The sequence below is a fragment of the Paralichthys olivaceus genome, chromosome 6, assembly GCF_024713975.1.
Source record: "Paralichthys olivaceus isolate ysfri-2021 chromosome 6, ASM2471397v2, whole genome shotgun sequence".
NCBI classification, from domain to species: domain Eukaryota; kingdom Metazoa; phylum Chordata; class Actinopteri; order Pleuronectiformes; family Paralichthyidae; genus Paralichthys; species Paralichthys olivaceus.
The window spans coordinates 24089186-24115132 of NC_091098.1; the positions used below are offsets into that span (position 1 = coordinate 24089186).

Consider the following 25947-nt stretch of genomic DNA (forward strand, 5'->3'; position numbering starts at 1 on the left):
TCCTGTATCTTTCCCATTGGTCACAAGAAGAGCGCCCCAGGGCTCGGGCTGAGCACAGCGGTGAGACACAGATGTGTGTGTGTGTATTTGTGTGTGCAAAGATAGAATCAAAAGCAACAGCACAGTATTTGATTTTGCTTTAACTTCACAGCAGTAAATAAGTGCTGTGCTTTTCATCAATGACATCTGTGACTGCAGCACATTATGTTTGTCATTGCTGTTTCATAATTAATCACAGATAATATTTTTCTTTAATATTTCCTGCAGTGGAACTATAGTCTTGCATCTTATTTAGATGTGATACACATATATATGTTTCAAATTTTGCATCTTTAATATTAATATTATATAATTTTTCTGACTGACTGTTTGTGTTAACACGAACTGTGTCATGTGTTCACGAGAAGCGCTTCTGTGGCTTTTTATGAACTCATGACCACTGAACTAATGACTTGTTTTGAGTGATCCATTTACATCCACTGTAAATATAAGTATAAGTGGAGCTGTTCTCCAACATGTTTAGAACAACATGCGCGCAAAGGACCATGGCAAACATTGAGATTATGCAAGAGAACTTGTTCTGCAGGCAAATGATAATTCGATTTATAGGTTTGACGAAACGTTTCTAAGTCTCGCAATTATTCTCGGAAAATATAATATCCATATATAACATTATCCCAATGCCCCCCAGTATTTTTACTCATAACTTTGTCAACCACTTCACGTCACGGAAAGGTTAGAGGGAAGAGGTTTTTAAAAAATACATTCATCAATATCCCAGTCTTGTTCCTTTAACTGTTTAGTTCCTTTTTCTTGTCTTTGTTTTTTTAATCTTTGCTCTTAAGTTTGATATATTTTCTTCTATTATAACTTATTGTTACCTTTACCAATGTGGCATGAATTTTGTTCACTGCTGTTTCCTCGAACCAAATCTTGGAAAATAAAAAAAAACTATTACTGCACTTTGACTCAAGTGAAATACTAAATAATAAGATAATAATTGCACTCTGTATCGAGTTAAATACTAGATAATAAAAACTAACTTGAACACAACCCTGGAACATGAGAATGGAGCGATGACATTGCGTTTCCTCTTCATCCACTAGGGGCGATATAACATTTGGAAGCGAGTTTTCCTCTGTACAAAGATATTAAAGACTTTGAGAGAAAGAAAAAAGCCTTAAAACACCACGTCAGATCAATTTATTCCACAGAAAAACCCCCATTATATTTTTATACTATACACAATACATTATATCTCATGCGTTTGATAAAACCCAGGAAGAATTATTCACAAATAACATCGAGGAAATTCGATTGTTACGATTCATCTTGACCGGAAACCAGGGCCTGGTGGCAGCGGCGGCGACTCCTCTTGTGTCGTCCGTCGTCTTTGAGGCGTGTGAGATAAACAGCTAGCTTGATGTTTTGTAGCATCGTTAGCTGGAGACTTTAATGGTTCGATTCCTGATTTAAAAAAGAAACAAATCAAATGAGTTTCAGATTATTTCCATATTTCCAGAGCGGCTCTGTTCTTCAAGTCGATCCAGGAGTTTCCGGTTGTTTTCCCGTCAGGACATTACATAACAATGTGGCGCTCAACCGATGATTTAGCTTAAAACCTCGTCTGCTTTAAAAAAAAAAAAAAAAAAAAATCGTCTTTTTGAAACAACAAGCGAAGTTTTATGTGACAATGGGAAGCAACAGGATCTACATCAGCATCGGGTACGCGACCTTCGGTGCCCTGATGGGACTGTCGGCTTTCCTGGTCTGGAACGTCGCCTACAAACAGCCGTGGACGGCGGCCATGGGAGGCCTGTCAGGTACTCCGACACCGACACGGAGGAAAGTGTCAGTGCCTCGTGTGCTCCAATGTTTTTAACTTCGTCGTGTGCACGCGACGATGGAGGATTTCAACCTAATCCTCACCACAGGATTCGGTTGTGTTGTCTGTGATTCTGTTTGATTTACTGTCAGTTTCTTTAAATATCCCTGATGCCATGATTGACTCATATGAATATATCAGGTGTGTGGATTCTCCTCCTCTTCCTCGGCTTCTCTCAGTCAGTGACACAAAGGGCGGATCTAATTCTGTTACGATCATTAAAGGTGATGATGTGTATTTTTGCACTTGGGTGATGGAGCTAATGTTGCACTGGAGGAAGATTATTATCTGGTTAAAATGCTTCTCGTGGCTGGAGGACGGGAAATCACAAGAAACTGACTCACGCACCAGAACATGTGAACAATGTCTCAGGGCTGCGTAGTTCTATGAAAACTATGTAGTGAGGAATCTTAAACTCCTGTAGTGCACTTTCCTCTTAAACCTATAAGCACATTTGCAATCAGACAGTGTTAATTGACATGTCGGCATGGCTCTGGTGATCACATTGGCGTCTCATTGCTGTGTGTTTGTCTCTTGACAGGAGTTTTGGCGCTCTGGTCTCTCGTCACACACATCATGTACCTGCAGGACTACTGGCGCACGTGGCTCAAGGGGCTGAAGTTCTTCATCGCTGTCGGCGTGCTCTTTTCAATCCTGGCAGTGACCGCCCTCATCACCTTCCTCACCCTCGCCATCACACAGAAGCAATGTAAGCCCTCCCTTCGTTTCCTCCTCGTTGTAAATGTGCGTAAGAGCAGAGGAAAGTATTCATCGCTTCACTTCTTCTGTCCCCGCAGCTCCCACTGACCCGAGGAGCCTCTACCTCTCCTGCGTGTGGAGCTTCCTGACTCTCAAGTGGTCCTTTCTCTTGGCCTTGTACTCGTACAGATACCGCCAGGAGTTTGCGGATATCAGCATCCTCAGCGACTTCTAGTCAGGATTTATTTTATAGACTCCGATGGACTTTGAGGGGTTTTAGTTTTCTGGCAGGAGTTGGTCAAAGAGCTTTTTGTAACAAAGAGGAGGAAAAACCCCAGACATGGCTAGATTAAAAAGTCATCTGACCTTTTTCCACATGGAGTTTCACTTGTTGCTCTCGCTTAACAAGTTCTGTATTTGCATTGTAACCTGTTCTCCTACTTTTAATGAGCTACATATTATATTCCCGTCGTCGTCGTCATCATAAGTAAACCTCTGAAGAATGGAACTTATTTTGAGTTAATTGCTGAAGGCTATTTATGAAGAGATTTACAAACAGATTTTATCTTTGGATCGTTCAAGCTTAGAAAAATAATATATAAAAGGAAACCGCTTCCATAACAGGTTTTTATTTCAATGAGTAGTTGCTGAAATGAAAATACTCTCGGAACCAAAACTGAAACCACTTACCTGAAACCACGCTGACGATAAGAAGTTGACAGTGTGTTTGGGACTGCTTGATTATTTTTACCCCTACCATCATTTTCATAGCTCCAGCCCTGAACCACAGAATATCCACATCTCCAGACTGTCGCTGTGTTTCACTGTCTGTCTGATATCCATCATCAGTGAAGCAGTTTTAAGAATTGATATATTTTTTTAATTCAACCGCTGATTTAAACCGATTCTCTCTCATTCGTAGCTTTTTAGTGAAACTAATCCTGTTACAACCCTAAGAAGGAAGTGCTTAATATATTTCTTACTTCATACTCAGCTTCTTTTTTTTTTCTTTCATTAGATTTGAAATGTGGAGTCTTGTATCGTGCTCAAAGAAAAGGCATTCCTGTGGAATTTCTGCTTTTCATCTTTTGTTCCACCAGGGGGAGACCTGCTCTTCCTGTCTACAGTCCCGAGACATTCCTCTAGAGAGAACGAATTGATAAATAATTGCACTTTAGTCTTTGACGCCATTGTTTTGCACAGAAATCCTGATACAATGGGCAAAAAAAAAAAAGTTTTACATGCTATCCTTCATGTCTCACCCTTTCTAATGATGAAATCCTCTATTTATACACTACGTATGTTTTATGTTACACTTCCTGTGATTTATGTAAGTCACACCAGGCTTTGTGAGTAGTTTAGTTCCAGCTGTAACGTTTGTCCACCCTCTACCACAAAACATGTACATTTGTATTTTTGTCCATGAGAGATTGAATGTGAGAATCCCACGTGTATAGAAACCAAACCCATTAAAGATGCAGTTATTGTTAATTATTTTATGTTGTCTGCTAAGTTTTTTTTTTTTCACACGCTCCACCTACAAGGTGAAAAAGGTCTTTTAGTGCAACTTGATAAGAAATCAAACAAGTTGTGTTGATACACACGTCTGAGCCGAATGCCTTCAGACTTCCTGCTTCAACGATAAGGTACAGTGCTGTTGTCACACTCTTTCTGCTGTTAATTAGACTTTAACCAGAATTTTTAAAACTGATCTTGTAGTAATAGTATTGAGATGGATGTGAAGGCATTTTACTTGCAGTTGGATCATTGTATTGATAAATGCAGGTGAATACTAGTTTGTAGGAATCAGTTTATTACCTGAAAGTTAACGACTTCTGTCAGTGTTTATAAAGGAATATGTTTTCAAGAGCAGATTTCCCTTATTTCTCATTATTAAATGAGTTGAACTGAATTAAGCATTAATTTTGTTCTGAAATATAAAACGAGAAAGACTTGACTAAACTCACAGTAAAAGTTTTTCTCCTTGTGAAGTGAAAGATGAATGGGGACGAGGTGAACTCATGCGTGTGCTGTTATTTACCTGGTGTTGATCAAATATTTTAGCAGCGACCCGACATGTTGACTGTTCCTTCATCCGTCAAGGTCAGATTAGGGTTTTAAACGTCAAACACTCAGACTGGGATTTAAATTAGGATTGTAATTTTTAAAAATGAAAGTCAGAAATATATATATATGTTGTTGAAGAAATGTAATGAGTTAAGTGTTTTCAGCTTTGATGTATGAAACTCAGTGCACTTTAACTGATGAACATGTTTTATTATCACTGGGTGAAGATGTATTACATGTTATTAATGGTAAATCTTTGTATTTCACATTGATAGATGTGGTATTACATCTTTATATACAGTCTATGGGTATTACAGTGTTTTCATTACGGCTTTAATATGCCTCTATATTCTCCAGCCATGCACAACGACCGCCCACGTTATGTGATTGACAGGCCGGCGTATAACCTCCCAGACTTCGACAGAGAGTTTGACAAGAAGAATCGACAGTTTCCTGTTGGAGAGAAAGTAAAGAAACTCTTCAGGTACAGAATTAGAATCTCACAATCTCAACGGGATTTTTCAGCAAATAACAAAAACCTTGGTAGAAGTCGGGGATGCAGTATTTCCAGCAAATGCCTTTAGATAGCAATGCACCAAACAATGCACCTGACTGCACCTCAATTTAAGACCGACCGAGTGCATTTGTTACTCAAACAACGAGAAAATGGCAAATGTGCTGCTGTGAAAGAAACGATTCGAGTCGAGCTTTGACTCAACACAAAGTTTCTACAAGAGTTTCACAGTGAGAGCAACACAAGCAGAGCTTCTCATAGAGCTTCTCCCATTTGTTTCCGTCAGATGCTCCGTGTCGAGACTGAGGGGCCTGTTATTCAGACACCTGCCCGTCCTGAGCTGGCTGCCCAAGTACAAAGCAAAAGACAACCTGCTGTGTGATGTTATCAGCGGGGTCAGCGCCGGCACCATCCAGGTTCCCCAAGGTCACTCACTCCTCTCTTTCTGCTGATGCGTCTGTGTAATACCTGTCCACTGCTGCTAGCTGCATCAGCGTTAACACCCAGTATATATATAACGCAGTTTCTGTTCCTCCTTGTGATTTATTTGACAGTTATAAAAAGGTTTCTGTTCTCTCCAGGCATGGCGTTTGCCCTCCTGGCAAATCTCCCTCCCGTCAATGGCCTCTATTCTTCTTTCTTCCCCCTCATCCCATATTTCTTCATGGGCACTGCTCACCAGATGGTCCCAGGTAAATCAGAGTGATTTATCTGCTGCGATTTCGTGGGATGACAGTGATAAGTTGCCAGAGCTGCACAATGCAGATCAGCTGCACTCAGCCCGACTCTGCCCTGTTTGCAGCATGAGGCAAAGAAAAGTAGATGTGACACAGTACTCCCTGCGTTCAGGTACTTTTGCCGTCCTCAGCATTATGGTGGGAATCGTGTGTCTTCAGCTGGCCCCAGATTCGGACTTCAGTCATTTCAATGCCACTCTTAACGCCACAGTGGTGGACACAGACAGGATGAACGAGGTTCGTCTGGGGATATCTGGAACTCTGGCCTGCCTCACTGCAATCATACAGGTACTTGTTCCCCTCAGAGCTCAGTCTGTTAAACTGAAATGAAAGAGGAATGATTGTCATTAGAGGTGTAGGTCAATTCTAAAAGTCACTCGTGTCCTCACAGATTGGCTTTGGCTTCATGCAGTTTGGGTTTGTTGCCATCTATCTGTCAGAGTCCTTCGTCAGAGGCTTCATGACTGCTGCAGGGTTACAGATCCTCATCTCAGTGCTCAAGTACATCTTCGGCATTAAAGTGCCTCCGTATAGTGGCCCCCTGGCTGTTGTATATGTGAGTATGTGTTATATACTGAATACAAGGAAATCAAAATGGATTTGTTAGTATGTAATTTTAATTGATTGTCACAGACTCTCATAGATATCGTAGCCGGTCTTGCTGATACCAACGTAGCGTCGTTAGTCTTCGCTCTGGTCAGCAGCGTGGTTCTGATTGTCGTCAAGGAGCTGAGTGCACGTTACCGCCACAAACTGCCCTTCCCCATCCCCATGGAGATCATTATTGTAAGTAGGATATAGTTTGTTCATTTCTCGAAGGACACAAAAGTGCCTCTCTTCAGTTTGTGTTCAATTTCATCGACCTAGTCCAGCAGCATAAAGGTGATTGTTGTTTCTCCCTCCTCCTGCTCAGGTGGTGGTGGCCACAGCCATCTCAGGCCCTCTGCATCTTCCTGAGATCTACCACATGGACATAGTCGGAGAAATCCCTTTGGGGTAAAGCACATGTCGGCAAACTCCTGATCAATGGCTGCTTCCTTTATTTAAACTACTCCTGCAATCCATGCTTTGTTTGGTTCTCGTTATCGTCCAGATTCCCAGCTCCGATCGTGCCCACAGTGAGTCAGTGGGATGACATGTTGGGCACAGCCTTCTCCCTGGCGATAGTTGGGTATGTCATCAACTTGGCTATGGGCAGGACTCTGGCAGCCAAGCATGGATATGATGTGGATCCCAACCAGGTAAAAAAAAAAAAAAAACCCAGCATCTCTTTGTGAAGTTAATTTGAGAAAAATTTGAATCCATTTTTGAAATGTTGCACGTTTCTCTACAGGAAATGTTGGCGCTTGGCTGCAGCAACTTCCTTGGGTCCTTCTTTAAGATCCATGTGATCTGCTGCGCTCTGTCTGTGACCCTGGCTGTGGACAACGCTGGGGGAACATCACAGGTGAGTGCTCTGGTCTTGAAAAGTTGCATAGAAATGTTTTAACCAGTAACTGAAAGAAGTATCATGTCAAATATGTCAAATTGCTAACTAACGCACACGTGTCCTCTCGTAGTTTGCTAGCCTGTGCGTGATGCTGGTTGTTATGGTTACCATGCTTGCATTGGGGGCCTTCCTGAAACCACTTCCCAAAGTAGGTGTGACATTAGCACCTCGAAACATGACGCAAAACAGTTGTTGTCATAATTATTAATATGTGTTTGATTGCTCAGTCAGTGCTCGGAGCCTTAATCGCAGTGAACCTGAAGAACACGCTCCTGCAGATCTCTGATCCCTATTACTTATGGAAGAAGAGCAAGTTAGACTGCGTGAGTCAAAGCTGTGTGTTGTTTTGCATTATAGCAACACAAAACAACACCTGTTCGCCATCATATGTTGTCTCCTCATTCCATTGTTCTCTCTCTCCCAGTGTGTGTGGGTTGTGTCGTTCTTGGCCACGTTCTTTCTCAGCTTGCCTTACGGAGTCGCGATCGGGGTGGGCTTTTCCATCCTGGTCGTGATATTCAAGACGCAGTTGTAAGTAAACTCCTTTCACTAAGTTCTGTATTTGAACCAACAATGAAATTAAGCAGAGTATATATATATATATATATATTAAGGGATGATCTATTTTAATACTGCGTTCCTAATACTGTGTAGTCGTAATGGATCAGCAATGGTCCAGATTGTGGACACAGACATCTACATAAATCCAAAGGTGTACAATAAGGTATTAAAACAATTCTTTTGATATTTTTCTCTCTCTCTCTCTCTATATATATAATGTAAGTGAACGCAGATGCATTTAACTGTTTTGTATTAAATCCACAGGTCATGCCAATAACAGGGGTGAAAATAGTCAACTACTGTTCGCCGCTCTATTTTGCAAATGCTGAGATATTTCGTCAGAGGGTCATCAAAAAGGTACAGTGGGTCCATGACCTGTGTCTGCTGTCGTTCACGGTTCAGCAGGTTTGAGTGAGTGTGTTTGTGTCTAGACCGGACTGGACCCTGGAAAACTCATTCTGGCCAGACGCAAGTTCCTGGAGAAGGAAATGAAGGAAAAAGTAAAAACGGAGAAGATGGACAAGGGGGCGAGAAGGAGGAAGCTCAGCTCGTTGGTTAACATGAAGATTCAGGTTGGGATCAAGAGCAGAAATCAGACACTCACAGAAAAACCTTTTTACATTTCATATTCAAACTGTGAGACATTACAACCTGTGACCTCTGTGTTTGTGTATTTCCTCTACAGACCATATCTCAGCTTGACCTGCAGAACGACTTTGACATGAGCGACGGCAACTCCCCCGAAACTCCCACCAGCTACGTCAACTTCCACTGCAGTGACCTTGAGCAGGGCGAGCAGACGCCCGACCCAGAGCCGCCCAGTCCCGGTGCCGTCACCCTGGAGCCCCAGCCCATGCCCTTCCACACGCTCGTCCTGGACCTGGCAGGCGTCTGCTTCATCGATCTGATGGGCATCAAAGTGCTGACGAAGGTGATAAACCTGTTTTGGCTGCACTTAAACATTCACTCTTAGAATAAGAGGTTTCATATTATACATTATATTAAACTTACATTAAGGGAGCTTGAAATTAATATTTATTTATTTATTTAAATAATATTAAACTTTGTAGAGGTCAACGATTCTTTGAGTGTCAGGAGTTCCTGATTCAACCTTTTATGATTATGTGGATGTTCAGAATGTTGATGAACGAACTTCCGTCTTTTATTTCCCGCACAGATGAACTCAAGCTATTCGATGCTGGGGATTAAACTCTACCTGGCTAATGTTCAAGGTAAAATCTTAAATGACTTAATTAATTCACACTGGGAACAAAGATCTAATGATTCCTATGACACAGAATCCAAACAAGTCAGATAAAAGAATCATCCCCAGTTATTAAAAGTTTACTTTCAAGTCTCAACTCAGAGTTTTTCTCTTTGCAAACATGCAAATAGAACGCCCAGTGTTTTCCTCTTTATACCGAATGAACATAAGGCAACGTAAGTTTTGCCGCGTGCAGGTCTTTGTTTGATATTTGTCTCGCCGCCTGCAGCCCAGGTGTACGAGGAGCTGGAGGCCGGAGGAGCGTTTGATGACGGCAACATCCCCCGCGGTAATCTCTTCCTCTCCGTCCACGACGCCGTTCTGTTTGCTCAACACACCTCTGGAGAGAGGCGAGTCCCCCCAAAGGTAGGCCCCGCTGTATGAAATAACTTAATCATACAAATCCTTTTCACAACATCACATACAAACACCTGCTGTTCAGAGGTTTAAGCTCGGGGCTACGGGGAGAGATTAAGACGACTGTAATACCTTGATTTATTTTCTAAGTGGGAAATTCCTCTATTTAGTCCGACCTCGGACGCCTTATCGGCCTCGACAAAGGTAAACAGAATATCACAAGGTGTAAGTTGCACCAAGGTCATATCACATATTAAGAGCTGCCGAGTGAAAGCAGGTTACATACATGTGTCATAGCTTTGAACTGGAAAATAAAGCTGCTCTTAAAACATATGATGTGATAGTTAATGCCAAAGTTAAAACTATTTCACCAAGTCATGTCTATTTTTATAACATCAAGCTGTTGGTGCCAGTTTTATTTTAAATATGTATGTTGTTGGCTGCAGGCAAAGAGAGCAGGACAGGGACTCACCTTTAATATTTATGAGAAGATGGATTTGGAAGAGGTATGTACTTGTTTTGCCTATTCAGGCCGATACACTGCAAAATGACACTCCGTCCTTTTATTTATCATGAAGCCATTACTCTGTTCTGTTGCTAACAGCACCTCCACCTCTTTTAGGAAATGTTTTGAGCACCGATCGCTGCGGAGGAGACGAGCAGAAGTAAAATGACCCACAATAATCTTCGGTGTCAGTGTAATTTATGGAAATTTATCGTCGCCAAAATGTGTCCCGTGCATGGATCGTTTTTTTTGCTGACTGTCAATTATCCAAATAAATGTTTTTTACATCGGGATTGTGCAGAGTAATCAGTACTTGACTCGGCTGACAGGGGGTGGTACACACCAGCACAACAGACAACTAGTAAGTGCTGAGCAGATAATGAGGGGAGCTCTGAGTCTCAGTTCAGCCACCCCCTCACAATAACTGGCGTGAACCTGCTGACTGAGCAGTCACACAGAAGTGGGCCTGTAATTAACTGGGAGCACGTGGCCGCAGCCGAGAGGTGCAGCCGGCTGAGCAGTTTGGCCGAGTCCCCGTGGAGGGAAGGCGTCGAGAAAAAGGCTAAACACAAACGAAAGGGAGGAATTTCACGGCGTCAGCAGTTTCGTTGGCTTTGTTGTATTCCAAACTCTATTAACGAACCCAGTCTGCATCGTTGTCCGTATGGTGGAGTGAAGTCACAACAACCAGAATAACCTTCTGTCGTGGTAATGGGGGGGAGTGACTGTGAGAAAGAGAAGTAACGTGGACGTTTGTGTAGCAGGTGCGTCGAGGCCTGTGGTGTGGAGCCGAGCCGCCTGCTGACGGTGGTGTTGGTGTGCCTGTGATGCATGAATGGATTTATGAAGCTATTAAGAAATCATCCTAAGGTATTCTGGCACACATCTGCTCCTCTGCTTCCCTTCGTCTCCGCAGCAATTTGGCACCACAAGTGATTACAAGGTTTCTATGGCCATCAGCTTTAATTTGGAGCTCTGGGAAAGTCTCTCATCACTTTTTGTGTGTCTGTACATGTGTGTGTGTGTATATGTGTGTGTGTGTGTGTGAGAGAGAGAGAGAGAGAGAGGGTGTGTTTGATCACCTGCAGCTCGTCCCTCTCTTTCCTTTCTACCTCATTGTTTTTCGGAGCGTCTGTAAACACCTTTTGCTCGAGTCTGATTTAATTAATATGAATCTGGGAAATTGAAATTTGAAATCATTTGTTTAACCATTTTATTTTTACCTCGCATCAGCTCTGATGTCACTTTGCCCGTCTTTTCTTTAAATGTTCTAAAGTACAAGAAAGAGCTTTACAGTCTCGTCTAACAGACACACAGGTATCTACATACCGCAAATTACTTTCAAGCAGGTTTTGAGTATGAAATGTGACAAAAACAAGTACATTCACTTTTCATATACTGAAAAAAATAACCTGCTCTGTGGAGGTAACACATTTAAAAAACAAAGAGAAGAGAAAGAAAAGAATAACCAGTACAGATAATAGATAATTAGACAGTAGTAAGGGACCGGATCCTGTGGCTGTCTCTCTCTCTTGATGTGTATTTTATCAGAGATTACAGTTTCTGCTCACATCTGGAAAACAGCCCCCCCCATCAACACGTCCCTGCCTCTCATTACATGGTGCGCTGCTTTTATTATTTCCATTTATCTAAATTCACTTTCAGCTTTTTGCCTCTTTTGCTTTTTTTTAAAATTTGACTTTCTTGATATTGTTCTGTTTTATTCTCCCTTATCAGCAGAGGTTGAGAAACACCCTCACCTTTGTGGAGGTCAGCTGGTGATTACATTGAATTATGAAAAGCTTTGAGCTAAATCCCCTTTTTCAAACGAGATCCAGTTACATTGGCCCGTAGCTTCTCAATTGCACGTTCACATAAAAATTAATTTTACACCCCTTGCACATTCATTGACCATGATGGTTTAATTAACAAGGTCCCTTTTAGAAATTTGAGACGGAGAGATTTATGTATTAAATTTGTTTACACGCCCAGTGCTTTTCCCACTATTGAGACTAATTGCGTGGTGTCGGAGGGTATCTCGCCGTTGAGTCACGATGCCCTGTCATTTAGTGCTTGCCTGCTTTTATGAAGCGTTGCCCCGGAGACAATATTCAGCTTTGACCTTTCAGAATAAAGATTTCAATTCTGAACGCCTTAATAAAGAGCCAGGAAGCCAAATTTTATTAAAAGACTCTTCCTCAAATATGTAGTGGGATTGTAAGTGTCAGCCGAGGAAACGAGGGTGATACAGAGCGGCCGTAACCACTTCTGGAAATTTAAATAATGGCTGTTTGACATTGATCAAGTGACGGCAGTTAGTGCTTTGCATATGCATTTTGTGGAGCCATGTTTTGGGCTCTACTCTGCTTCATTAACGCACCGCTCTGCAGCCAGAGAATCATAAATCTCGATCGCACGATGTCAGCGAATTGTCTTCAGACAGGGTTTATTTACAGAGTCGCTAAGGGCAAATCTGACCACTGATAACTGTTATTAATTCATGTTGTATATTGTCTCATTCCAGTAGTTCAACAGCAATTAAATGCACCAACAATGGAGCGTTCTCTGGTGATTAATTAAGGCATGAAATTATTGAGTCTGCATCTCTGACCAGACGATGTTGAATTATTTACGGTTAAATTAAGCCACAGTCTGATGAGAGAACGCTGCTCAACCTGCTGCCATTTCTGTTTTTCTCTTCAGCTCTTTCATTTCACCCAACCGACATATACATTTGAGGGGGTGAGCTAACAGCCAGAGGTAGAAACTGACAAATTAGAAAACCATTAAGGTTGGTGTTCAAAGGACAGGGAGGAAGAAATGAATTTCAATTTCATAAACAGTATCACAAACCGAAGCTGAAACGAGAAGATACCGCAGAGGAAAGATAAACAACTTTCACTTTGCCTCTGAACACGCCATCAAGACAAAGGTGGATTTGCAGCTATCGTGTCAGACAGATACGCCCGTCATCAGTGCAGCGTTTTATCTTCCCATCATCTCATTAAACAGAGCGGCAGGTACTGTTTGCTCTCCTGTCTTCTTATTAGATGGAAACTGCAGCGTGATGACTGCAGATAGCTGCTCCTCACTGAGCCATTCGATATCAGCGGGGAAATTAGACAAGACAATGCAAAACAGCGCAGTGTGGTGCAACACTGAGGGAACTCATTAGAAGACTGCAGCAAGGGAGGAAACCACATGATGCTCTGCAACGTGTCATCAGGAGTGTTGTGAGTGTTATTACACAATCATAATTTGATAGCTCGTGCACAATTGCTTTATTAATTTTGAGAGATAAACTCACAGCACAAGGACGTAAATGAGGAAAAGCTTTGTCGCAGCGCGAAGAGTCAGATTTAAAATGATGTATTCTCAGATTTAATATTTCAAACTCGCTTTTCAGCTCGGTGGTTAGCTTTGTGGCCTCACGGGTTGCTGGTTTGAATCCCGGTTTGGCCGTGGTACTACTGCATGGAGTTTGAACGCTCTCCATGAGTCTCTGTGGGTTTCTCCGACTTGCTCACCGGAAAGGTGTCACAGATGATGGATGAATTGCCATCTCATTTTTTGGGATTTTCTCTCATGCACCAGTCTTTAATTTTTTGTCAGTGGTTTTTATCTGCACCACAGATAAACCCCAAGTGGTGCTTTGTTTATTTTTTTAATAAGGCCCATGATGGCATCAGTTCTCATTTCTTATTATAATCCCCAACGACTCAATTTCACTTCTATTTCTTTAAGACCACACTCTTTTGTTTTTTTCTTACTGAAGCACCCGCCCCTCAAAATGTCTGCACACAGCCCTGGGCCCAGTGCACAGTGGCAGCAAACGACCTCTTGAAAACAGCCGTCAGTTTCTCCGCAGCTTCGTCTTCACACACTGACATACACCATTAAAGTCACGCTTGAAGAATTGAGCAGTGACAACGGAGGAAGACTTTGGGAACAAAGACCAGCTGAGTCTGACTGTCTTCAAATGTCTTTAAGATTGAACCGGCTGAGACCATTAGTTAAATTAACCTCTGCTTCGGAGTCATTACCACAAACATCAGCAAACTAACTTTTCTGAGAGCTCGACATGAAAGAGGCCCACAGAGTTTTGCACTCATTAACCTCCAGACACATGACGCCAACAAATAAGGGAGAGATGGAGAAAAGTTTCTGGTCTTGATTTTCGGTGGAAACATTCTTCAGACCTGTTTGTTTGCTCTCTCGTTGTCTGACGTCTCCTGGGAATCTCTGCTGGTCTCTGCTGCAGAGGAAAATCACCTGTTTGAAGCCCGGAGGAGAAATCTGCAGGCTTTTATCTCAATAGACAGAAAATCAAACAGTCTGATTTTTACAGATTTTCTTTACCCTTTACTGTCACCAGGGGAATTTAACTGTGGTTGTGTGTCTGGTTTATTCATTATTTTAATTAAGAGCTCAGAGTCATTGGATGCAACAAAATTATAAAACAGGATCAGTCCTCTGTCTCCTTCTGGTTTGAAGTCATTAAGTGTATTTGCATATATTTTGCAGTAGTTACCTGCATCATTACCTGAATTTTTGACTTTTCGTAGAAGAGTCCTGCACAAAAAGATTTAAAAAACAGAAATATTTTGTGCATCTCTGAAGTGAAAGGTGTGTCGGAGAAACCAAATGTAATAAAATATCATGTTGCACATTTACGTGCATGCAAGTGCCCAATAAATTACACGTCCCATCCCTCCTCTAAGTTACACACTAATCTGCTGTGTAGTTTTTATGTAACATTGCGTAAACATATAAACTCCTAATCATTTGTATAAAATCAACAGTAACTGATGCATTTACTCCAGGAGGTAATTGCAGCAGAAATAATTAATAATCACGTCTCCTGACTTTTTTAAAATAATACATTTTATTTCTCTCTCTCTCTCTCTTTCAGCTTTTCACAATATATTATCCACACTGTAACCCGCTCACATAATCCTCTGCTATTACAGCTCACAGGTTCATCACAGCCATTTAAACTCGCTCTTTAATAGAACCATTAAAGGAAAAATATAATTCCACCCTTGCTGGTTGTCTGCTGTAACGATCTGCGCCGAACAGAGGAGGGCACTGTGGCTTTGTGTCTGAACCTGCGGAACCGCTCTTGTCTGATCAAGCCCAGAAAACTTTGAAGAAGTCTCAGATTCCCCCGAAGGATACCATGAAAGACAAAGTTGTGAAAGCTGGAGCTGAGGCGATTAAAATTTAAAAAAAAAAGAAGTCTGACTTTAAAAGAGCTGGTGTTGTGATCTTGTTTCCTGTGATCCATATATATTGAGCAAACGGAGAGTGATGGTTGAGCGGGGACTGCGGCGCCTCAGTGGCCCTGCAGATGAATGAAGATGCAAATGGAGGGAGGGGGAAGTTAAAGCCTTCAGTGGCACTAAGCACACCCGAGAGGCCGCGGTGCAGAACGCTCAGCCTCAGCACATCGAGGACACGGCCCCTCTGTCTGAGTGTCCCCTTGGCACGCATCACATCCCGTCCATCTACATTCTCATCCAGACAAACACTTGACTCCTTATGCCGAGCGCAGCCAATGACAAGAGACAGATGTGCCCTCCTCGGAGAATACGGTTTGATAAGCTGCTGCTCTGCAAACTGTTAAATAACCCAAAGAAACCACCACAGTAAAAAAAGAGAGACAGAAAAAGGCCTATTTTACATGACAATGGAAATGCCTGGAAACCATATCCGCACACGTTTGGCTGTAAATGTCAATTTCATGTCTTTCTCTATTCATCCATGACGTCTGTGATTGCTTCAGCCTTTTGCATGAGAATGGCTTGAAATGAACATTTCAAGCCTATTCTGGCGCTCAGTGAATGAAATGCATCTTAAAGGACCAGGCTGCAGACCATCACGTGATCAGACCGCTTCGTGGAATATGCAATTGTGCACTGTGATGTGCAGTCCTGAAGTTACGCCGTGCACCAGAACAGGCCCGAGGTGTTCTCTGCAGTTTCCCCTCACCCGCTGTATGAGAGACGCTTCCTTGTAGGGACCTTGGCGATGCTGAGGAGTGTCACAACCATGATGCAGGTCCCATGTGGCGTGTTGTTTCCGTGAGTTATTCATGCAAACGATACGCTGGCTTTCCTCTCCACTGGTTACAGGAACTCAGGTGAGCCCGCAGCAGGTGAACCTGTCAGAGTCGGCACCTGCAGGATCCTCACAGCCAGCAGGGAAACTGAAGGACGCAGGAAGTTTTGTCGCGAAGAGCCCGGGAGGCTCGCTGATGAAGGTGAAACACAATGTTGTCTGAAGACACATGGAGCCGAAGACCAACTGTTACAACATGATGTTGCTATTTATAGTAAAGACGCTCTAGAAAGAAAAAAAAGTCTGCTAGGAGAAATTTATCTTACATAGATTTTTAAAAAATGCAGATATAAATACATAAACTTAAACCTAAGCTTATGTTTATTTGTTGTATTATTACATGTATTTAAATGAAAATTAATTTTCAAGACCATTACGCAATTGAATAACCTTAAAAGTTATGTACTGAAGTGATCTATCTAATTTATCTAATTTTCTATAGTGTATGTTTCTTGTGTTAAAAATATATTTTCCTTTTGAATTTTTATTATTAAGAAAAGTCCAAATCAAAAAGGACAAATATCTCGGCCTCTATAGAACATCTACATGTGTCCGATTATCAAGGTCATTATTAGTTAATAAGCCAAAATTCAAATCCCCTCTTGTCCTTTCAGATCGTTGCTCACGCAGCTTTGCTTTGCATTATAATTTGTTTAAATGTTGATTTATGAACTAATTGTCTGTAATTGCTGCTTAGTGCCACAGTTAATCCAGGCTGTCTGCCTCCTGGAGCACATGAGGCCAGATTTGTATAATGAAGTAATTAGTTCAATTATGAAGAAGAAAGTGGGGATAGTGTAAGAAACTGGGAACAAGAAGCTAGAAAATACTCCAGCGCCACGAGTGTCTCTCTATTGTTCTTATTAAACTGTGTCTCAGCAGAGTAAACGTGAAAACACCCTCGTTGTAAGCAAATGCTTCTCTTTATTAAAGCCTGTCACCGGAGTTAATTTGAATCCTCCGATATAGACATTTGTATTCTGTTTTGTTTCCAGTGACATTTTCCGAACCTGCTTTGCTGCAGCTTCTTCGTACATCAAGTTTCCTCAGCTGGCTAACGATCCTCGCTTCTTCACACCTTTAAAAAAAGATACACGGCTGAGTGTCGTCTATTTGGCTCCCGTCATCTGCCAGAAGCTGCCTTCACAACCAACCAGCAGTGCTCCATTGTCTGCCAGCGTTGTCATTGTTATTAGTCTTTTTGGGCTGCCTGTGGAGGTACCGGCCAGGCCCCTGGGAGGCAGGCGCCAGGCTGGATAATTAGTTGTTCTCCGATGCCAGACGGGCACGCTGCCGTCACTTGGAGGGGAAATGGAAAGTGGCATCACTATCACAGTAACACCGGAACAACCTTTGGTGTGAGGGCTGGGTTCCAGCGCATCTGTCACACCACTAGTCGTCTTCCCACTGGCAAGACTGTGATGCTCACCGGTCACAGCATGGATAATTACTTCATCTGAAACGGCATTATCGCTGTCGTATTGGTCGTGGTTGTGGTGGAATCAATATTATTGGGTTTCTACATTGGTTCTTCTGCGGATCACTGTGGACGTGAGACGTTTAGGCATTTAACAGCTTTCATAAAAGAGAACGCATGTGTTACTTTACTTTAGTGGAACTTTAAAGCTAGTCTGACCTCCAGCAGCTGCATCCTACGAGTTGGACGCCGTACAAGAGAGGCCACGTCCAACAATCCCTTCAGGTGCTGAAGAATTCAATTATCTAAAATCCATATTTTACTGTAATATTAATTTACCTATTACAACTTGTATTTAATGGATAATATTGTAATAAAAGTCACTGACTGTTTTATTATCGCGCTTACACCTGATTTAGAAAGAAAACTAAAATAATCCAATACATTTTTTACAGTGTAAGTTACTGGTGTTATGTTAAATGTCAGATCTTCCTTCTGAAGATTAAACACGAGCTCATTGGTTGATGCACTAGATCATAAAGATAAGTCATATTAAAAGACTGAGGGTCAGGAACCTGCTCCACAACCAGCTCATATTCTTCATAACTGGTTGTGGTGGAATCAATATTATTGGCTTCTTATATTGGTTCTTCTGCTGATCACCGTGGACGTGAGAAGTTCAGGCATTTAAAAGGTTTCATAAAAGACAACGCATGTGTAATAAATTCAATGCCAACTTTATTTTAATGGCATTTTAAAGACCTGAACTGCAAGTGTGACCTCCCAGGAGCTGCATCCTACATATCAGACCTTGAGCTTGGAGCCAGAGCTGCCGGTGGCGGCGGTGGCGGCGGTGGTGGCGGCTCTGTGGGAGACGTGGATGGCGATGAGGAAGACAGAGACACCGACGAACAAGGAGCCTCCGAACCCAAGCAGCACGCCGTACAGGACGGGCAGAACCACATCCAACGGTCCCTTCAGGTATGGAGGCAAAGGACCCACCTCCACAACCAGGTCCAGGTCACGCCATGACAGATCCTTGACTAACACACGCACACACACAACACCCAGACGACAGACACAATCACAAAAGGACCGTGGGAGCATTTTCTTTGTCGAGTCTTAACTTGAATTAAACGCCCGGGAGGATTTAAAAAAAAAATGGACAGGTGATAATTACATTTTTGAATTTCAAGGTGTCCTGGGAAATACTCCTCATACAGCGAGAGTGTTGATGTCGAGGAGTAATGAGTTGGAAGCTTGCCCACGGCCACCAAATCTAATCCAGCATCTCATCTAAACACTTAATAGATTCATGGTTCAGTGAAACATTACATAATTTGTCATTCAGGCGGCCTCCAGAGGGGTAACCCAAAAATCTCCTCTTGACTTCAGTAGCCCAAGATTAAGATTCACTCGCTCTATTTTCTGTATGAGGCCTTTTGTTTACCTTTCCTTTTTCTTTTTCTCCTGTGACCTGCATCCTCCTGGCGATTCGCATCCGACTGGATTGATGGGACGTTTAACGAGCTCACGTACTTGTGATAGTCGTCAACGTAGCGCTTCAGGTTCAAGGTTTTGTCCTCGTTGATGTTCGTCCCCACTTCTGTGACAACCCAAACACAAGCAGGGCCAAGGTAAGAGTATTTCTCTGTCATCTTCAAGTGCTATGAGTGCTTGTGTTCCATCCCGTAAAAAGGTTGTGAATTTGAATTTAATTGTTGTTTTCTTGCCATGAGCATAATTAGTTCTGGCAGGAGAACAACTGTCGTTCTTTAGTTCAGAATAAAACAAAACCAGCCACTCAAGCTTCAACGTACGAGTGGATCTCTTCAGAACTGCAATCAAGTGCAGGATAATTTGCCGCATTCTGCATCCAAACAGCTTTTATTTTCATGCACTCCCCCTCCTCACGTCTTATAACTCATCTCTTCCCATCCTCTCCTTGTCCCTTTTTTCCCTCCAAAGCTGCTGATGAGAGGAGCAGATGGTTTGTTCTGTGGCTGGTGTCGGCTCCACTGAGTCCTCTGTCAGATCATTTACACCTCCCTCTATCTGACACCACTTGAGTTGTGCACACGCTGGACTGCAACACATGCCAACGACTGGCAGTGTGCAAAATATGCCACTTTTTGAAGTTCCAATTAAAACAAATCTCAAAGTAACGAAGCAATTACACACTGTCGTTAGCCGTGCGGAGGCCTTCTTGACCGAAACAAACCAATTCCGAGAAATACATCGACGTGAACCCAAATGAGGCTTTGTTCCAAATTTCCATTTTGTGGAAGGACGTGCTGAGATGTTTGCTCCAACAAGATTTCGCCTCGTTCTGGCCCCACACAAAACTGTTCTGTTTAAAAATAGATCACTCGTCTCTGCAGGAGGCACGTGTGTCCCCCCCCCCCCCCGCCTCCGCTTGTTTCTCACCAATGGCGATGTCGGTTCTGCCGACCTGCTGCAAGGAGCGAGAAAGCTTGTCGTAGTAGATCCGCTCGCCGTATCTCAGCAGCCAGTCTGTCAGGGCCGTCCGGCACTCGGCCTCGCTATCTGGTAAACAGAAAACATATGGATCTGATGCAGACAGGTCTCTGACAGTCAGACAGGCTGAGAAGCAGACAGGTCCCAGGATGGACTTCTCCTCATGTCTGCCTTATTACAGCTGGAAGCGAGCGTCTTCTCTCTGTTATCTGAGAGCTCTCGTCTTGATATCAGCCCTTTGACTTTCAATGCGTGCAGTAGACTATCTTTGAACCCTGTGGACTAATGTGCCAAAAGTTTCAGGTGAGACACGTGTCAGACGTTTCAGCACCAACCCTCAGAGGAAGATGTGTCCCTCTTGGCCCGCGGTTTGAGATCCAGCTGGTTTTTCCCTGGTGAGAGGCGCTCGAGATGCTGGAAGATGTTCTCCTCCGGCTGAGAGAGGACGACCAGAAGGTCCTCGCACTCTTTGTGCGTCAGCAACTCCACCAAACGCTGCAGTTGATGGACACCGACATCTTCTGCCACTAAACAGAGGAACAAACAGGAAAACAGAAACAGATGAGTCTGTTTTCACCGGTCACATTAACAACACTGTAAATCTGATTTAATGAAGCATCGTGCTGACACCGTAAACAACATTTCTGCAGCATGGCTGCTCTCTCAATTAGCAACGGCTGCTCCAGTCAAACTGTCATATTGGCCTTCTCAGCTGCAGAGAATAGAAACCCAATAAACATTTCACCACAGAGAACAGAGCAAATCAGCACATTCAGACTTCGGCTGAATCTTTGCGACGTGCCGGCTGCTGTTGGAACATTTGCTCTCACCTGTGTCCTCTCCGAGCGTCGAGCACAGAAGTGGAAAGATGAAGAGGAGACACAATTTCCACATTTTCATTTCAGCGGAAGTTGTGTAAATCAAACCCAGGCTGCAAAACAACTCACGAGGTTTCAAAACTGACAAGTGATGTGGAGTGAGGTGAACCACTAACAGGGCAACTGACTGTGTGACATCATGATGCAGGAGATGTTTGTTTCGTTTTAAATATTCAAGTTGTTGCTATTAACAGCTGTTGTTGTATTTGTTTTTTCTCTCACATTTGAATATGATTTTGTGATGACACATGTAAATGTCAAGCCAATAAAGTTTGCTGAATTGAAAATGTAATTGATATTAGAGCCACAGAGAACTGAAAATGCAAATGTGTCACAATGCTGACGCACTTATATTACTATTCAACTATTTTAAAAAGTTAGTTAGGTTTTTATTTCAAACTTTTTTTCAAATAAAAACATCTATGTAAGCAAATAAGAAAATAGGCACAAGCAAACAAGTGAAGTTAAAAACAAATGTTGAAAATAAATAAATCATTTCCAAAAAGGAGTTTTGATTTCATATTTCATCAAAACATTTTGTGAAATGCCACAGTATTCTAGATTTCACCATGAACAACTTAATAACAATCGGTAAAACTCTAAAGTTGAATGTTTCAAACTGTTTAACAACTGTGATGTTGTTGTCCATGTTTGTTTAAAATTTATTTATAGTTTCTCTACATAGGATGGATCAGATACATGCAACACCTCTTTAGTTTATCTTTCTTTAACTTCAGGAAGTCCCTGAATGCATATTTCCCAGATTTCCATGAAAGTTGGTGGAAGGATGTGATGTGATGTGAGATTAGAACCCATAACATTTTGGTGCGGATCCAGGATTTAACAATTCATCAAACTTGAAATCCGACATGTTTAGACGACTGATGTTTGTATATGTGTGGAGCAGATCCAAGTCAAAATGTTACGATGAATTGAAACGTGGTTTCACGAGGGCTCGTGTTGGGCGGAGGTTTGCTCTCGGCCTCAGGAGTGACATTCTGTTGTGTTTGCATATTCACTGCAGGTTGTTAACCCGACCACACAGAACATTTGGGGGCATCTTCTTCGTATCCCAGCATGCACATTGTTCCTCCGCCTGCCTGTTTTCCTGTTGTCTCAGAAACTAACGTTGCTCGTAGCGATGCACTTCAAAGCCTGACATTGCTCAGTTACTAAAATACATTTAGAAGCCATTGGGGGAAAAATCCATTCCGTGCCATCGAGACAAGGAGGGTGCGTTTATATTTATACGTGCTCACATACATAACCATGGGCCAACTGCATGTTCCTTTGCTCTTTAGTGTTGTTATTATTTCATGTTTTTAAAAAGCCTCCAGAGGGAATTGGTTGTCAGTAACAACACAGACCTCGGCCGGTGAAGGGCTCACAAACACCTAAATGCAATATGCTCTGTTTATTTGTAATTCCAGTGAGCTAAAAGCTTTATCCATATGGCCTGGATGAAATAACCTGCACTTCCAGACGCTGAGCTAAACAAAAACTACAAAGCCTATACCTCCATCACTTGTGTTGTAGAGAGCGTGATGCATTTACAACCTGAAACTGAAGCCGTATAGAAAAAGTCAAATACTATTATGTTTGTCTTTCATATTGACGTGCACGACTGCACAGAGAGGTGCTGGGAGAAGCTGAGGTGCATCTCTCCAGCAGCTGAGAAACATGTTTAATGATTTTATTGTGCCGGCTACAGTGAGGGCACGTTTTAAATTGTTAATAAGCTTCATTTGCCAAACAGTAAAGGTTGTTTGTGTGGGCTGAGTCTCAAACTCTCCATGTTCGCTACTGGAAAAAACAGAATCATGCTCTGGGGCGGAGAACCGCAGAAAGTTGGGAGTGGGTGGTGTAATGGTTCCGTCATGATTTGAAATGTTTCACTTGCAGAAAATAATGAACAAATGTGCACAAGGTCAGGAAATTTATTCACATTACTGTGTTGCTCAGTACATTATCTTATCGATGGAAATACACACACGACATGTTTTATTCTATGTATCACAGGAAAAGTACACAGCACCCTGAAGAGCAGGGTTTTATAGGAGAGAATAAAGTTTTTACGTCATTGAAAATACGACCAAAGGAAAAACAGTTGACACAAACTGAGTTATTTCCTTGACTCCCGACTCGGCTGTCGTCTGGTGTTGTGGCTATTTGCACGTGAAGTCATATCCCCATGTCTCTTACACTTCACACCACTGAAATCTGGTTAACTGCAGATACAGACTCCGGTGGAATGAAGGATAGAACACATGGAATATTCCTGCAGAAGACGCCTGGGGGAAACAAAAGACGACATTTTACATCACAAATAACAACAATTAAGAAATTAAAAAACTTCTCCGATAGCCTGCCCTGAGTTTTTTGCTGGGACACTGAGTGTGAAAGTTACACTGAGGAAAGCCGTAAGCTTTTACTTTCACTGTAAAGCTGCAGGACGGAGGCGCGGTGGCACCTGGCGCCGAGCGAGGCGATGGGGACTGTATGATTTATGAGGACGCCTCGGAGGTTGAGGGGGTGGCGGATGAGCGCAGCAGCAATTTGGATGTCGGCCTCTCCCTTTTTCTGAGTCGGAGCCCGAGTCTGAGCGAGACCAGGCCTGCCCTGCTCCGCTCCTGGCTCCAGGGTTTCAGGCTGCTGTTGAAATCCTGGGCTCTGGCACGTCATCACAGGCCTGAGCTGAGTGACTGTCTACTCGTCAGTGATGCAACCCCCCCCCACCCGCCCTGCCCCCCCTCCCCGAGCCTCCAGTCTCACTCCTGAGGAAACACAACACCAACTGAACACTTTGCTCACCCCCCTGAAGCACCTGAAGCTTTGTGATAGTCATACTTTCTCTTTCTTTAATGCATTTAGAGCCACTCTGTCTTCTTCTCCCGTCCCTCTAACACACTTATAGGTTGTTTCTGCAGAATCCTAAATCTGCAGCACCTGACTTCTCCAGGTGATCTTACGATTTTAACTTATTGACATATCAACTTCTTTTGCCGTTGGTTGTGATAAAGTCGTAGCTCTCGACAAATCCACTTGTTTCGGTGCACAGATGTTTTCTTACCTTGTTTGAAAAGCGTCACTCACCTTATTGGCTCCTTTAGTTCCCCTGTGATTCCTTTTGTTCGGTGCAAATCAAACAGCAGAAAATGTTCAAAGTCGTCTACGGCAGCGACTGAAGGTGCGACTGACTTGGAGCTGTCTGTGTCCTCTGACTTTTTTCTCTACCTGATTCAGGTATTGGTGTTTTAGAGGACTGCACCGACCAATCAGATGCTCACACCTGAGGAGGACCGCCCATTTTCTTTTTGGTCATAAACAGCCGCCACACCCTGATATGTGGCGTGGTTCTATTCCCATGAATTAAGTTAGGGGCTGGAATCAAAGTAAAGGTGTATTCCCAAAGCCTCAGTGTCCTTAAAATCAGACTGTTAACACAAACATATCATCCACTTCTAAAGCTTTGAAAAAAGACTCCGAGGAAGTCGTGAACTTACAAATGGAATAAAGGAGTTTCATGTAATATTCATCAAATAAGGGCCTCGCGTTCATTATTTGATGAGTCGCTGCTGTAATTTGCTCATTTTGGTCGTGCTCTCCAGAGTAAACTAGATTCTTCATTAGGCCTGAGCATCTCTCAAGTACTCCACCAGCCCCCGAACCCATTTTCAGAAAGATAGTTGAGGGATAATTCACAACTGAGGCGAGAAAAAAAAAAAAAACCCCTTTGTAGTCAGTTAAAGACGTAGCTCAACTTTTCACCATCACCATCGTCCAGCCCTTAAATCACATTCATCCATGTGATGGTATAACGTCAACATGATCAAGCCTCATGTGCGTGTTTGCCTGTGTGAGAAAAAAACCACATACATGTTTGCATTTCGCATGAAGAGGCGTCTCTAGCTGTGTCCCCCTTTCAGCCTTAAATGAAAAACAGGGCGACACCCGACGTCTCCTCGGTGTGAAAGGACTGACTTTTTGAAAAGCATTCCTTCCCCCTCACAATGGCAGGTTTTTTTGGGGGGGGGGTCGTGGTGAAGGAGGTGAGTGGGTGGGTGGGTGAGGAGGAACGGCGCCGACACATTCCTGAGGTGCAGCACCTCACCTCAGCTGACAAGATATTTCTCTCGAGAGCACATTCATTTGAGGCCAATCTTCTTTATATGTGATTTTATTGACAGGGACACCAATATCTTTGAGTTATGAGCTGTAGCTCTCCGGAGACAGACTGTGCTCTTACCTCTGTGTTCTGTGTGGGCCAGATAGCCCGTGGACAGCGTGGCTCGTCCGGGGGGGGGGGGGGGGGGGTAATCTTTTGGACCACTGGAAGGTGACAGCTGAAAAACGAGCCTCTAAAAACTCTGCACTCTGGCTTACTAACCACACTGAGAGAGACTTTGCCGGAGAGTTTTCTTTGAGCTCGACTGGCTGCGGCGTGAACTACTTGAACTCGCAGCGTTGCTTTGTTTTAAAAACGTCTCTCACACAAGCACACACATAATATACAACCTATTTTACTCCTCAGCGAGGCTTTACCTCCCTGACAGCCTGTATCACTGAGCATCAAATGCATGAACTCATGTCCCCTTGAAGTCTCAGACAAAGGTGTGTGCATGCTGTTGATGGGGCTGGGGGTGGGGGGGGGGGCTGCCTCAGACGAGATCAAAACGCTTTGTGTTAAACAGGAACTCTCCACAAACAGCATCAACGCTGCAGCATTTCTTTATTGACATATAAAATAATATGCAAAAATGTAAACATCAAGCGCTGAGTGAAAACAAACCGTCTACAAAGTGCGTTGGCCTGTTTAACAACCTCCGCTGAGTAGATTTGATTGCTGCTGCTCTCTGACTGTGATTCAGGAGCAGGATCTGTCTGACATAATTTCACTTTTACTCGTTTTACGCTTAATATCCTTGAGTTGTTTTCTGGAGATTGTCTCATCACCGTCTTTGTGTTTGCTTAATATT

General features: G+C 42.9%; 3 protein-coding genes and 1 long non-coding RNA gene across 5 annotated transcripts; 2 read left to right on the forward strand and 2 right to left on the reverse strand.

Annotated features, from left to right (window-relative positions):
* The first annotated feature begins 1193 nt into the window (after positions 1 to 1193).
* slc48a1a (solute carrier family 48 member 1a) lies at positions 1194 to 4080 on the forward strand. 2 transcript variants are annotated; one of them, XM_069527003.1, is made up of 3 exons: positions 1194 to 2109; positions 2427 to 2594; positions 2683 to 4080. In XM_069527003.1, exons 1-3 carry the CDS (start codon positions 2001 to 2003, stop codon positions 2817 to 2819), a joined length of 414 nt encoding a protein of 137 aa, XP_069383104.1. In that variant the 5' UTR covers positions 1194 to 2000; the 3' UTR covers positions 2820 to 4080. The 2 variants fall into 2 exon arrangements, with proteins under 2 accessions (XP_069383104.1, XP_019964428.1); XM_020108869.2 differs by having other exon boundaries at positions 1194 to 1823.
* Positions 4081 to 4194: 114 nt separating this feature from the next.
* On the forward strand, positions 4195 to 10371 carry LOC109643686 (solute carrier family 26 member 9). Its single transcript, XM_020108870.2, has 20 exons — positions 4195 to 5135; positions 5452 to 5591; positions 5747 to 5857; positions 6015 to 6190; positions 6294 to 6458; positions 6536 to 6688; positions 6816 to 6898; positions 6996 to 7143; positions 7236 to 7349; positions 7462 to 7539; positions 7619 to 7714; positions 7816 to 7922; positions 8046 to 8115; positions 8217 to 8309; positions 8384 to 8524; positions 8638 to 8883; positions 9130 to 9184; positions 9446 to 9582; positions 10020 to 10079; positions 10196 to 10371. Exons 1-20 carry the CDS (start codon positions 4927 to 4929, stop codon positions 10205 to 10207), a joined length of 2394 nt encoding a protein of 797 aa, XP_019964429.2. The 5' UTR covers positions 4195 to 4926; the 3' UTR covers positions 10208 to 10371.
* A 7965-nt stretch (positions 10372 to 18336) lies between these two features.
* On the reverse strand, positions 18337 to 21059 carry tmdd1 (transmembrane and death domain 1). The gene is made up of 5 exons (XM_020108871.2): positions 20924 to 21059; positions 20429 to 20620; positions 20043 to 20162; positions 19066 to 19221; positions 18337 to 18658 (listed from the first exon to the last, which is right to left on the reverse strand). Exons 1-5 carry the CDS (start codon positions 20991 to 20993, stop codon positions 18420 to 18422), a joined length of 777 nt encoding a protein of 258 aa, XP_019964430.2. The 5' UTR covers positions 20994 to 21059; the 3' UTR covers positions 18337 to 18419.
* A 1833-nt stretch (positions 21060 to 22892) lies between these two features.
* LOC138410532 (uncharacterized) lies at positions 22893 to 24185 on the reverse strand. The gene is made up of 2 exons (XR_011243241.1): positions 24065 to 24185; positions 22893 to 23262 (listed from the first exon to the last, which is right to left on the reverse strand). It is a non-coding gene; the product is annotated as an uncharacterized lncRNA (long non-coding RNA).
* Between the last annotated feature and the right edge of the window lie 1762 nt (positions 24186 to 25947).

Bases quoted from the DNA above. Each gene is read 5' to 3' on its own strand.
- slc48a1a (XM_020108869.2), top strand. From the start codon at position 1,694: ATGGGAAGCAACAGGATCTACATCAGCATCGGGTACGCGACCTTCGGT. The intron at 1,824-2,426 runs GTACTCCGACAC...GTCTCTTGACAG, and splicing joins GGCCATGGGAGGCCTGTCAG to GAGTTTTGGCGCTCTGGTCT. The intron at 2,595-2,682 runs GTAAGCCCTCCC...CTGTCCCCGCAG, and splicing joins CGCCATCACACAGAAGCAAT to CTCCCACTGACCCGAGGAGC.
- LOC109643686 (XM_020108870.2), top strand. From the start codon at position 4,927: ATGTGGTATTACATCTTTATATACAGTCTATGGGTATTACAGTGTTTT. The intron at 5,136-5,451 runs GTACAGAATTAG...TGTTTCCGTCAG, and splicing joins AAAGTAAAGAAACTCTTCAG to ATGCTCCGTGTCGAGACTGA. The intron at 7,350-7,461 runs GTGAGTGCTCTG...GTCCTCTCGTAG, and splicing joins ACGCTGGGGGAACATCACAG to TTTGCTAGCCTGTGCGTGAT.
- tmdd1 (XM_020108871.2), bottom strand. From the start codon at position 20,993: ATGAAAATGTGGAAATTGTGTCTCCTCTTCATCTTTCCACTTCTGTGC. The intron at 20,163-20,428 runs GTTGGTGCTGAA...TCTGTTTACCAG, and splicing joins GGACACATCTTCCTCTGAGG to ATAGCGAGGCCGAGTGCCGG. The intron at 18,659-19,065 runs GTAAACAAAAGG...TGCGTGTGTTAG, and splicing joins GAGAAAAAGAAAAAGGAAAG to TCAAGGATCTGTCATGGCGT.